At 42.0% G+C, this 14,425-nt stretch overlaps 1 protein-coding gene across 4 annotated transcripts in view; it reads right to left on the bottom strand.

Annotated features, from left to right (window-relative positions):
* Positions 1 to 14,425, bottom strand: part of RBMS1 (RNA binding motif single stranded interacting protein 1) — a 211,406-nt gene that overhangs the window by 126,359 nt on the left and 70,622 nt on the right. For 2 of the 4 annotated variants that reach the window (XM_060016696.1, XM_060016698.1), the window contains exon 1: positions 4,644 to 5,215. The exons of the other annotated variants lie outside the window; for them this stretch is intronic. In XM_060016696.1, coding sequence (XP_059872679.1) covers positions 4,644 to 4,712 — 69 coding nt within the window. In that variant the 5' untranslated portion in view covers positions 4,713 to 5,215. Of the gene's footprint in view, positions 1 to 4,643; positions 5,216 to 14,425 lie in introns of those variants that run through there. 4 annotated transcript variants of the gene reach the window in all.

Raw genomic sequence — 14,425 nt, 5'->3', positions numbered from 1 at the left:
ACGCTATCCGAGAACCCTAGAGCAAAGGCCTTTATGAAACAAACAAAAAACACTAATAAATTACAAAGCTACAATTCCCAAAGCTGAAATCTGGGATGCTCTGTGTGCCACATGTCTTTGGGAGGCCAAGTAAAGGGAAGTGTAGTGGGGCTACAGCTGTTCTGGACCGAGCTTCCTTCTCTTTTTTCTGGTAGCTGACAGAACCCTTGACTCCAGAGACCTGAGCTTTCACCAACTAGGCCATTTAAATTCACTGCCTCAAAATTCCTGACCTTTTCCCACTTTATATGGATGTTGTGAAGATTAAATATAGCTGAGGTTGGGAAGGGATATCATATACATCTTTAAATATTTATTTATTGGCAGAGTGCTTTGGAAATATATTCTCAGAAACTTGGAAAGACTGACTCCCCCTGTCCCCGCCCACCCCAAGAAAGGGCTCAGAAAGTATTACCAATATATGATGAGCCCAGCTGACAGCAGTCTCTAAAAGGAAGGAAAGAACAAAAACGAGAAACGTGTTCAAAATCTGAAGCGAACTATGGAAAATGTAGTGAGATGCCAAAAGGGATGCCTAGCGGAAAAACTAGACGATCACTGATGATGGCGAATTCCGTACTTTTCAAACGGCCATGGTTACATATTTCAAACGGTTACCTTGACGCGCAAGCACTACTGAATCACAAACACACTGAAATAGCCTAATCCCAAAACAGGACAAGACCTTTTTATGTATACCAATTTAATTTTCTGCTAATTTCCCCTAAACCTCCAATTTCCGTGGCTTGAGTAGGTTTACCTTCTTTCAAAACGACAACAAATTGGGACTGGCTCAGACAGTGTTCATTTAAACATTTCTCTGAACACTTTAATCTTCAAACTTTAACAAAACCCAATCTACTACACATAAATTGCTGTGAACAGAAACTGCTTGAAGAGGATTAATCAACAGCTTTGTATGTCATCCTCTAACAAGGCCAAACACTGAATCACTGTTGAATTCTTCACGTGCAGCTACACCCAGTTAATCTTCAAGAAAGCAGCAAACTATGTAAATCTATTTAAACTGGGGAGATAAGTACTTCACTCATCAAAAGTTTTAGCAACACTTAACAAGTACAGCTATTGGTCGGCAAGATCATTTGAAAAGAAACACACACACACACACACACACACACACACACACACACACGAAAATTCTTATATGCACTCCCCGACCCCAAAGACCCCACTGCAAACCACTAGGCAAAAAAGTACTTGCTACACACCTCAATTTGTAAAAACCAAGTATATGACATCATTGAATCAACTACTTCAAGAAAAGCAGTTCCGAAATGGAAGTAAGGAAACAGGAAGGGGAAAGTAGCTAATAAAAGAATTCAAAATAAAATGGAAATATTTATCTTCTCTAATTAAAGGAAAGCACTTTTTCTTTTGAGACATACTAAAAATATTTTCACAACTACAGAAGTCCTACTAAAGGGCTTTCATTTTGCTTGTGGAGGTGTTCTCATACAGACTGGATTTGCTTAACGAATATCCTGCATCTGCACGTCACAGTCAACAATCATAGGCCATACACATTTCTCCACTGAGACTAGAACCAACAATCTTTGTCTAGGTTATCACCCACTCAAAGCATCTTACTCTGACCTGAGCCGAGCAGATGTATTTCTAACATGCTCATAGGCCTGTGATGCAGGAAAATCCTAAATGATGCCGGAGATCAGTGCTCCTTGACGTCCTCGATACACAACGTGGGGCAGGAGGGGAATGAGCACCACCCACCTCTGTTTAACTGAAACTGGCTGACTCCTATATTTGTAAAGTTTTAAGAAGAAATCGTACAATCACTCTGTAAAGCAATCCTTTAACATCAATGCCGATCCCAAATATCACGAACCCACCGTCCATGTCATTCACAGCATCCTCCTTCACCTGCAACTCCTTCCTCACCACCACCTCCCTGCACCTGTCCATGGCCCAGATAGGTGGGAGGAATCCCTAAACCAGACTTTTGAGACTAGAAGGGTGACGGGCAGTGATGCAGAGAAGCTCTGGATGAGTTTTCATTGAGATGTGCACGTAATAAGCAAGCTGCCGTAGTGTGGCTGTCTTAAGAGCTTGACTGCCAAAGCCTGGCTCTGCACTTTGGGTCATACAGACTGAGTACGGTACTTAATCTATGCCTCAGTTTTCTTAACTGTAAAATGGAGATATTACCATTACCTACCTCACAGGGCTGTCAAGATGACTAAATGAGTTAACCCACCTATAGCTGGGTGGTTCTCAGCAACCCACAGGCTATAAGATGCTCAGTGATGGTTTGCCACTATTAATATATATGTATAATACAAGTGTGACTCCAGCTTATTTTTTTTCCAAAGGTGATTTTTAAGTATTCCTCGCATTCAGTGTTTTCTTCAGGCAAACTATCTGAAATCAGCTCTAACAGCTGATCATATATTTCTAGATTAAAATCAAACTGCCTTATAAACCTAAAATGGACCTATTCTTTCATCAAAATGAACAAACTAACGTGAACTGAAAGGTGCAAGCTTAATGTCACAAAATCTTATAAAAAGCATTAATTAGACTTCCCATTTAGACTAAGCCAGGATGAGATCACAAAGTCACTCATGGTAACCAGGTCCCCTTGCTGGAAGTGTGCTTTCCCAGTGAATGGCTAAATACTAACAAAAGAAACCTTTGACTCAAATACCACTGGTACCCGGGGTCTTGTGTCTGTATAATGCCTACACATTCATTTCTTTCTTCGCCTATAGAAAAAAGAAAGTCTGTTTGTTTTTCTGATTCAGTCAGCCCTTTTAGTCTCTGAATCTAAGGAGAGCCTAGTGAAAAGAAGAGCATCTTATCAGCGTGCTCCAGACCAGCAGGCTGTCCCCCTCCACACACAAAACCTCCAGCCCCTCACAGCAAAAGGCCTCGCCCTCAGAGCCTTTTCCCCATTTCAGAGCTAACACCCCACCGGGTTCCGACAACAAATAAATGAATACACAAGGCCCTTACATAATTAGCCATCTTTTCAGGTAGAGGGAGGTGGGGCGGGGGGAGGATTCAGGAGAATATTTATTGCAAATTGGCTTCATTTATGAAGTCGATGCAAGTGTACTGGATCTGAGGGCATTTATTTTAAATGAGGCCACATGAAAAGATTTTAGAGATGCCAGCTTCTGAATCTTGACAAATTTTAGTATATACTTCAGCCAAGTCACAAATGCAAATTTTTTTTAAAAAAAAAATTAAAGGAAGGGGCTTTTCTTAAACCAGGTAAAAGTTCCATTGACTTGGAAAGCAAGGGCATACAGACCAGGTGTGTTTACTGTCTTTGTAAGGGAAAGCTAACAAGTGAAAGAACCAAACACCAGAAAACAATACTTTTTGACAGTCATCGTATCAGAAAATTAGCATCATTTTCAGATATACTTACAGTAAGAGTGCCCTCCCTACCCCACCCCCCAAAATGACTTTGAGAACAAAAAGGACTAAACATAATCAATAATCCTGTGAACGCCTTTAGGAAAGCCACCAGGCATCACTGTCATCTGTCATGATCTTAACAGAGCCATGGTCTGCATGGAAGGATACAGTTTGATTGAATCATTATTGGGATAATAACTTAATTGATTTGTCTCAGTGGCTAAGGATGTAGGCAAGAGATTATGGAAGAAAAATATCTGCAATCGTGTTTTTGTTTTCTCAACAAGCATCTTGCCACTGACCTCTAAATCAGTTTAACCTTTTCTAAACAGACCTGCACATTTTTTACATAATTTAAAGCTAGGTCTTGTTAATGCTGCTGCTGAAAGCCTCCGTGAGATTTACCACAACATGGCTTCAGTAACCTTCTTTTAAAAACAAAGATGAAAAACAAAACAAAAGGCCATGACTATAAGCTTCCAGTTCCACTCCTTTTCCCGGCAGGGGATTTTGATCTAACCACTAAAGTGCCTTTGGAGTTCAATCTGTTAAAAAATGTATGAAACGGTATTAAAATAGGAAAAGGCATGTGTATGACTCAGGCTTATCCAAGTATCTCTGCAACTAGGATGTCACAGGATTTCCCTGTGCTGCTGAAAACTGAAAACCTTGAGAAAGTGACAGTAGAAGTTCCTGTTTCTTTTTCTTTCTTTTCTTTTTTTTTAATATATAAATGGGAGGGGGAGCGAGCGCGAACACACACACACACACACACACACACACACACACACACACGTCTTCCGGGTTTCGTACGAATCGGGCAGGTTCTTTGAGGTTCCAAGTGAAGATTGTTGTATCCCAATCTTAAGACTTATTATCGTACTCTTCCACACACAAAGGTTTCCGGAAAAAAACCCAAACTTGTTGCAGAGCTGGGCGAAGCCCCCGGCGCGCTCCTGCTCTCGCCGCGCCGCCGCCCCTTCCCCTTCCTCCGCGTCCCGCCCGGCCCGGCCGGAGGGGGCGAGGGCATCTCCCCGGCTAAGGTCACCGGCCCGAGCCGTCCCCGCGGGCCGCCTCCTGCGAAACAAGGTCACCGCCCGGCCCGGTCCCTCCGAGGACGACCGCGGAGTCCGGCCGAGCGCTGCCACCCTTTGTAGAGCGGGGCGGCCGGCCTCCCCGCGGCATCCCCGCCGCCGCCTCACCTGCTTGCGATAGGGCGTCCTGCAGCTGCTACTGCCCCCAGGGTTGCCGCTGCTGCTGGGGAAGATCATCGCGGCGGGCGCGGGCGGCGGGCGCGGGCGCGGGGCAGCCTCGCTGCGAGGGGGAGGGCGCAGGGAGGGGGCCGGCCGGGGCCGCGGCCGCTCTGGGAACTCCCTCTCGCCGCGCGGCGGCGGCCGGCTGGGGCTGCAGCTCCGGGCTGACTTCTCCTCCGCCCTCGACCTCCGGACTCTCCTAAAAGTGTGGCGCGGCGGCGGCAGGCAGGACTCTGGCAGCTCCGGCGGCCGCCGCCCTGCGTGCCATGGACGGGAGTTCGCCCGCGGAGCTGGCGGCGCCGCGGACTCTCCCGGCGGCAGCGGAGGAGCAGCGCCGCCGCGTCCCCACCTCCCGCGGCCTCAACCACCGCCCCGAGAGCGCGCCGGCCGGGGGCGGGGAGGCGGCCGCGCACCGCCTCGCGCCGCGCCCAGGCCCACCCGCGCCTCCCCGCCCTCCCGCCCGGCGCCGCGCCCGCCGCCCAGCCGGCCGGCTGGCCCCCGGGCGCTCCCTCCCGGGCTCGGGGCCGGAGCGGGGGCCGCGCGGCCCGGGGAGCCACCGGCGCCCCCGCTCTGGTGCAATGGTTGGGTCTGGCTCCCCGCATGCCGCACATTCCTTGGAGTACCCACCCCCCTCGTCTTTTCTTTTTTCCCCCTCGGCTCTTGGCTTCAGCACCCGCGGCAGCTTTGCACCCGGGCTCGAAGCCCCTTTTCAGGGCACCGCGCCGGGGATCACGCTAACACCTGGGTAGGAAGCCAACTGGTCCCAAGTCTTCTTTTTCTCTTTCACCCTTCCAAACTATCCCCCAGACCGTCCACTCCCCCAGAAAAGGTGCGGGCAATCACTCCTACTTCAACGAACAAACCAGCCTTCCATCAAACCTCTGCAAATCCCCGTTCCCCCAATTCGCACGCTAAAATTTTAGCAGAGAAAATGTCTCCACTCCCCACCCCCTAACCGCAAAAACGCACGGTAAAGTTCGTACTTCATTCCTATGCCAGAGTTGGCAAGCTTACCTTCAAGATGCCAAAGTCAAATAGCGAAAATCATTTCAATCCATCGGTTTAGTAAGCCTTCCCGAAAACTGGAAGTGTGTGATCCTTCTATATGTTAATTATGAGATGCGACACAAATGTGTTCTATTGAAGGGACACAGAAACTGCAAAACAGGGACAAAGTGAGGAGGTAGTTTCCTTTGTTTTTCAATTGAAATTAAGGCGACTCAAGATGCCCCCCGCCTTTTTTTCTGGATCGCCTTTGCGTTCGTTAGTGTATCTAGCCTAGAACCTGTGCAAGGCAGACGGCCTCTACAGCAAGTCCCACCGGCAAGAGCCCCGCGGTCTGTGGATGGGCCACTGGGACAGCTGGCCTGTTCAGCAGTGACTATTACAGGGTTATATTACCGCACTAAGCGGTCAATATTACAGCGTTCTTCCTTGGCCTCTGGCCTCTAACGCCTTCCTGGAAAGGGCCATCTGCCATGATAATGAAAAAGCCTAACTCGGCTAAGAAGTGAAGGCTCTCAACTTCTGGCTGCCATAAGGAAAACAAAGTGTCCCCTATGGAAACCGAGTCTTCTAGCAAAGCTGTGACCATTCAAGGGTGTTTCCAGCAACAAGGAACTAAAAAATATCCATCCTAGATATCCTTCCTACTGCTGACCTAGGGAGCCACCTCCATATGATGAAGGGCTCCCAACATTCTCAAGCACACCTGATTGAAAACAACTATATACACAAACTATATATATATATATATAAAATTCTTAACTCTTCATTAAAAAAAAAAGCAGCAGCAAACTTACTCTAAGTGCAGTACTAGGTGCACAATGGGCAAGTACGAACTTGCTAGATAACATTCACAGAAACGTATTTGTTCTTTAAAATGATTTAATAGAAACAATACAACTAACATTCAGTTCTGTGTTAATATATATGCTATTTCGGGCTACTGCATGCATTTACGATTGTTTGGGCTGCCCCTTTGCTGCCTCCTCTCACAGGGACCTTTTACCACAAGTTATCTACCACAGGTATAAAATATAAGGTTTTAAGTAGAACTGTTCAAGTCATAGATGCCTTTTCCTGAGAACTTAATGCCCAAGACCCCAGCAGTTCAAACCTGTCATCTATGGAAAAAATTCCATGTACAACCTCACTTGTCATGACTGGTCTCTTAGGAAACCACAGTCTAAACCACAAAAGAACAGCATAGATTAATTTTTCTATGGCTCTTCTCTAAGGTCATGATACTTTGGATATTGTGCTATTCTAGAATGGGAAGACTTGATTTGATACCCTGCAATTGTTTTACAGGGATAAGACATGATTTTAAATGATAATAAAATTTAAATTGGAATACAAAAGCAATTCTAATACTAGATACTAAAATATACTAAGAATACTAAAAATATTAAAAGGACTATTTTTAAGAATAAAAAGGATATCTAAATAGCAAAAAAACAAAGTGTTCTATATAGTGTATGACATAAAAGGAGATAACTCAAGGTGTATAGTTTTAAAAACAATGTCTACAAGCCAGGGTTCAGAAGTTCCAGAGTTAGGTAGGTACTACGCACTTAACTAGGTAAAGCATTGCAAAGAAAGGAGAAGATAGATTTTCCACCCTCAAAGACTATAAAATATAAAATGTAACAAAGTCACTAAAGCCCAAATAATTCCAACCTAAGAGAAATAACAGAAACATGAAACCATATATGTATATATACTCAATTATAGATATTCACAAGTGCTTAGTTATAAATGATTATAGGAATAGATCCTAGTGAGATTCATCTGGGAAAGTTTATTGACCTTTGAAACAAATATGTTTTAAGACAAAGTAAGGAAACATTCCAGAGAAACTGCAAGTTATCACGGTAAGAATTAGGGCTTTGGAATCTGCCCTGTAGATGCTCATCTTCCTGAAAGGGAAACTGAGACTGCTGCCTGGGCGGTCAGACAACATCCTCCTCCCGCAGCTCAGCTGGTGGGTAAAGTTGTGGGAATCTGACCCAGGGGCAGCCAATCCACAGATAGGCCAGTGACCTATGACATGGCTGGGACTGAAAAAATGAGCGGAGCCAATCAGATCCTCACCCTTGGGAATTTAATTCAGAAAACTCCAGTTAGGAAAGGGGCAGAAACTGCAAGAGTGCCAGGGGGTAGAGTTGAGGCCACAAAAAGCCAAAACCATATGCAAGGCAAGGTTATGAGGAAGCAGAAACTATGAGTAACAGGAAGCTGACTGGCAGCAAGCGGAGAGGCAAGCAGATGCCAGGAGCGGGTGAGCACTTGGCCGTGAGATGGAGTCCCTGAAGCTGCTTTGGCTCTTGCGACTGACAACAGCCCCTCCGTGTGTACACTTAACCAGCCCCACCCCTCTTTCTCAGAGAGCTTAAGTGAATCTGGGCTTTGCAATCTAAGGAACAAAATTAAAACAGCCCAACAGATTTGGTGGCTGCACGTTTCAGCTTTCCACTTACTAGCCACACGGCTTTGGGCAAGTCAGTTAACCTGAGTCCCAGACTCCTCCCTGACGGTCTTAAGTGTATCTATGGTACTCCAACAAAAGTACCAAACTCAATAAATGGCAGCTGTCATTATTGTGTCTCCAGGTTTCAGAGTGGTGGTTTGTAGACTTAAGTGGGTATACTGTGTAAATAACTGATGTTAGTAAGGCTGGCTGACCATCCAAGAGCAGGAGCAAGGGTGTAGTTGGAATTGACAAGTAAAAAAAAGAGCAAATTTAGGTAAGGAGAACTGTGTGTTGAATGGCTGAATGAAGACGCTTTCTAAGGCTTAACTCTAAGAGGTTTAAGAAAAAAAAAAGTCTGACAGAAGGTCTGTTTCAAGAGCTAGGTGAACTCAAGTTTCTCTCCCACATTTGTTTTTGTCCTGTTTCCTTTAAAGAGGTTGTGTGTTGGACCAGAGCCATTTCTGTATGAATGGGAAGACTGTGAGTGGTATCAGAGATCACACTGTGAGGCAGGAGGGGGCTATGAATGAGGATAATAAAGATGGAGCCATCAGTACATGCAGGAGCCTGCAGCCTTGTAGAGCAGATGAGACTTGGCTACTCCCAAGTGTTTGTATAACTGCAATCTGAGACTCTTGAATTGAGAAGATATTTGTCCCACAGAAACATTCTGAAAATGAGACTTTCATTTATTAATTTCACATCTCATTTCACTTTCACAGCAACGCTATGAGGTTGGAAGGGTTATTAGGCTTCATTTACAGATGAGAGGAAAACAAGTTAAGACTGACTGACTTAACCATAGAGCAAGGAAGTAGCAAGTAAATGTTTAAACCTAGGCTTAGCTAGGGTTAAAAGACCCTGTCCTGTGCTCCTTCAACACTATAATGCTGTGGACTCAAAAAAGCCTTATAAATAATGCTACAATTCCCAGGTGCTGTAACCTCTACAGCACCGAGTTGCTGGACACGAAAAATGCAAGGCATTAAGTGATAAGTGCCAGCCAAGTGGTCTAGACAATCATGTGCTATGCCAGTCCACTGCAGGGAGAGATCAATACAGGATGTAACATGGGTGTGGGGAGCTCAGCTGTATAAATGTTTTGTTTGAGGGACATTCAGAAAGAAGCACTGTGAAGATGAGAAGAAAAACAAAAAGAGCGGGAGAGAGATGGATGGTATGAGAGAGGACGTAGATTTGGGGTGACTGCTGCTGAAATCATCACTAATCAATGAGCTCCTTGAAGGCAGCAGCAAAATCAAAAGGCTAGGAGAGCCCCCATTCCAACACATGCATTACTGAACCTCATATAAGAGAGGAGCCTTTGAGTAAAATTACTACAAAGAAAGTGTGGTGGGAAAGCTAAGCTTTGAAAGAAGGGAAAAAAATAGGGGGAGAGAAGATGTCCAATGAGATAAAAATAGAACACCGCTATCAACAAAAGAATAGACCTGTAGCAGGGTCTATCCCTCTATCACTGCTAAATAATTTCAAGCACCCATTTTTATTTGGATCACATTAAAAACAGAAAAGAATGAAGAGGAAGAATTCATCCAACATTACTTCACATTACAATCTTTAAGGAATAAAATACAACCAAATAGTATTGGTTAGTGTAAACAGTTCATGCTAAAAAAATTGTTTACATTTGAGAGTACCTATGTTTAAAAGCTCGCAAGCCTCTAGCTCCCAGCAAAACAGAAAAAGGAAAAAAAAAATTATGAGGTCAGCAGATTCTTTAAATTTCTGTTCTTTCCTGGTACAAAATAGAGTTGATAAAGTGTCTTGTTTCTAAAGGAGCAGCAATATTTTCTATTATTTACTATTTTGCTTTTTTAAAATTTTATAATTCTTGTTCTAGACCTAAAGTCTCCCTGGATACATATAAAATCACATGTATATAAAAATGAAACCACTGTAATAAAACTATAGCTCTATAGCTATAATCCTAGAAGGCATATAGAACAACATAAACAAAGCCAAATTCTGATGAGTCTTACCAAAAACAACATTCTAATGATTCTTAAACCTATCCTGGTGAACAAAACAGAAGAAATAGGCTTTGCCCTGCTGCTGCTTCTCTGAATGGACTAATAAATACCTGTCATTTATTGAGTAACTACTATATTCTAGGCAATTTCTCAGCAGGTTCCTCTCCCCTGCCCCCCATTCACTCACAACACACACACACACATACCCACCATTAGAGAATGATTAGCCCATTTTATAGAAGAGAAAACTGAGGCTCAGAGGCTTAAGCAACCTTTCCAAGGCCACAGATCCAATACATAATGGAGCTGAGGTTTGAACTTAGGTCTCTCTGACTCCAAGTCTCCAAGCTCCAATGACACTCGTGATCGTTATTATTACTATGATCTATGGTTCAAGTCCAAACCCCATAGGGAAAAACATAGGAGCTCAATCCTGGGTGTGTATCTGAGCTTCAGTTACCATGAATATGACCTTGGGCGAGTCACTTTTAAAAAGATATGAAATTACATTGAATTTCCATTCAGTTGATTATAAAGGCAAAATTTCCAATATTAGAACATATAGTTAATAGTACAAATACATATTCTGACCCAACCTAGCTCCTAAATCTCATTTAACTGATAGTTGCTAAAATATAACTCCTCTCTTACAACCACCAGCTTTATTTTCTGGGATAGTTGGTGGGATGAAGTTGGGAGAGAAGCAGAAAGAACTATCTTCTAAAAGCTGGGATGGTGATTAGATGAAAGGTATTTCCAGAATCCTGAACTGAAACTGAGAATATAATTTCACTCAAAAAATAGTGGAAAATCGTATTAGAGATTAGTTTCATTATGGGATTCATACATGCTTATCGGACAACTAACATCCTATTCATCATTTAGGATATTTCTCTCTGTGGCAAAACATCCTCTAAATTCCAAACAAATAATTTACACTCAAAAAATTTTGGATATCATCTATTCATAAATTAGCTACAGCCTTGTTCTTGCAAAATAGTTAATAAAATTCAAATCTCACTCAAATTTCTGGCATAGTGGTTCTCTGTACGTTAAACTTCTTTTCCTATGTTTTTCTATAAAAATAAGTACTTGGGTCCTTATTCTTTCCAAAAACCAAAATCTTGGGGGTAGCTATATGAATTAAAAATTCAAGATTTTTGTTTTCGTTTGGTTTACACTATATTGAATTTGTATCTGTAGATCAAATTCTATAACAAAATAAAGGAGAGTCAACTATCTGGGAAACCAGGAGAAAGAGAAGCTCCATTTTGCATTTATTGTGGATTACTGTTTTCCTAATTTACCTGGATGGATGCCTCAATCCTCTACATTCTTTGACTGTGGGAATATAGTATTAGAGCTGTTATTCTCCATCCTTTAGCAAGCCTATAAGAAAATAAGTGCTTCTTTTCAAAATACTTTGAGATAATTCAATGAGTTTTCCATGAATTACAGTAAAATTACAAATTATGAAAGATATTAAGTGATTTTTGCAATTACAGCTTATCTAAAGAGACGGAAGTAACATAATCATCTACTGTAGTGATCAAACTATGTATAAAGGATAAGAGCTGAGATAAGGAAGGGAAGGGCTGATGTGCTGTGGAAACAGCTAATCACATCCACCTCTGGCTACATGACTTGGGAAGAGACAAAAAGTACTTAGGAAATCAACAGAATTTTTGGAAAACTAGAGCCAAAAAAAAAACCAAACCTCTAAATCATGAAAAACAAAATTCAAACCTGGAAAAACTGTGTCCTTTCCATGAGTAAAATTTAACTGTTAGAAAATTTGGATAGTACAGACTGAACAACTAACTATACCTTGGACAAACAAAACCCTCGTATAAGCCAAGAATGATAAAAGGTATAAGACATTCCTAAATGTCTGGGAGACATAACTAAGGTCTATGCAAAACCTGGGATCCAGAGCACAAATTAGGATTTAAAGCATTCAAAATACAGAGAAAAAACCCCAACAAAACAGTTTCCTTTCTCTTTAGCTGCTAAGCTGACCATTACATTAGTTTATTTCACCTGAAGAGGAGGATAACAGAATAATTAATAACATCCTTTAAGTAAATAAGGATGCTGAAAAGCTTTCTATTCTCCCCTGAATTATAAATGTGAAGGTTCACACAACAAAATACAGAATTAGAAGTAAATTTCTATTCGGTTGGGGACACATGAAGGCAAACTTTCCAGCAGTAGAATATTTAGTTAAGAGTACTGCAGTGGGCTACATAAGGAGCTTTTAAAAATTCTCCACCCGAAGTGTCTTTAAGAATGACTAGTTCTGGGTTATCTAATACACTTAACACATGGGACAAACGGATGACAGACCTGTGGCAAATTGATACTCCCCAAGAGAAGAGAAGGCAAATGAGGAAATTCTGATATTGTCATGACAATGTGACTGACCATGACATCAGCAATTCCTAATTCCAAACTATGAAGAACACTCCGAGAATGCTGACAACACATTAAACAGATCCTCCCAGAACCACCCTTCCTTCACCTCCCAATCTAATATTTGATCTAGTGGCAGATGTGATGAAGTTTCAACTAAAGGATTATTGAATGTTAAAATCTATTAAATTCTCCTAAGTTGGAGGAAGCACTAGGAGGAAGCAATAGATAATAGCTGAAGACATTTTTCAGACCTATCATATATATCATATTATATCATAGCATATTATAAAATGTTACAATTTATAAAACGCTTTATTGTACATCTCATTAAAGTCTCAGGGAAGAAGGCAGGGCAGGCATCCTCCACTTTTTTTAAACAGGAGAGTAAGCCTCAGGTAGGTTAAACGACTTGACCTGGGTCATGAAGCTGAACCTTAAGGTTGGAAAGAATTATTAAAAGCCAGTTCCCGTGCCTGACGTATAATAATCACTCAAGAAATAATACAATAATAGAATGAATGCTACTGTCTCTCCTTGGACACCACGACCGACAATAAATTCAATCTATCCATATTTAGTCATTTCTATTAGAAGGTTCTTTGTTAAACAGCCTCCAAATCTGAACCTATTCCTACCCCAGGACTAGAGTCTTTCTCTTCTATAGATTGCATACAGCTTTCGTCTGTATTCTATACTGTCCAACCCATAAAAGTGAGGGTGGAGTCATCTTATTTTGAGCCTTAACAACCTTGTAAGAGTGCTTAAACAGTCTGTAAATCTCTAATGAGTTACTTAACCTACTGTCTTACACGCAGTAAATTTTTTTGGAGGCATGAATGCATGAGGAATGGTAGCTTTCTTACACAGACACACACACACACACACACACACACACACAAATGACAGAAATGATGATTTGCATCCTCTTTTCAAAATGATGATTACTTGAAATTAGAAAGAGTTGAATGTAAGAAATGGAGCGATCAAATCTTAAAGACTACATTTTACAGATTATATTAAACATGGTGAATTTGCGTCCTAATCTTTAGATCACTTGGGATCCTAAGAGGTGTTGTAATGAATGTTGCATTTTGCATTTGTATGTTACTTATTAAGGAAATGGTATTCCACAATCAAATGGTTTCTCTCTCTTGACCTCAACTATTACTGTCAGAATAAATCTTCTTGCTTTACTTTTTGGGGAAAAGAGAAATGTCCTACAAATCTCTCTGAGATCAGTCTCCTATAAATATTTGGATATAAACTGTATGTCGTGCAATCTAAGATGCCACTGATTATAATATGCTTGACAATTACTGAGATGTTAACATTTGAAAAAATGGACAACAGTAATTATAGGACATCGTAAATTAAAAGATGCATTCTGATTTCAGCAATGCTGAAATGTGAGAAGAGTGCATCTCGGCATCTGTGTAGTAGAGCACACAGGTACATGAGCACAGTGCGTACAAACGCACACACGTGTTCTTTTTATTCGTAGCCTAGGCTCCAGAAATATATTTTTCAAACACTCATTTTTAATCTTCTAAAGAACCCAGAGCTACTGAGTGATTACAAGTAAATGACACACACTCAGTTCTTCCAAGATCTGACTGTATCATACCAGTGCGCACGGTCTCCACAAGGCAGAATGAGAAACTCTACCGTAATCTCACAAAGGAGCAAACTGAGCTGTCAGCTTCCCTCCTCAGCCATTTCCTCACAGTCACCTCAAGTTACACCCGTGGTGTTTTAGATATACAGTGCATTTATATGATAAGAAAGGTTACAGGGAGAGGAGCCTAAATCTGTGGATATTTATCAGACCTCTCCACTCCACACTTCCTGTT

This window comes from Delphinus delphis, chromosome 7, assembly GCF_949987515.2.
Source record: "Delphinus delphis chromosome 7, mDelDel1.2, whole genome shotgun sequence".
In the NCBI taxonomy this organism is placed as follows: domain Eukaryota; kingdom Metazoa; phylum Chordata; class Mammalia; order Artiodactyla; family Delphinidae; genus Delphinus; species Delphinus delphis.
The sequence above is the reverse complement of the archived record's forward strand: the minus strand, read 5'-3'. Positions and strand labels throughout refer to the sequence as shown.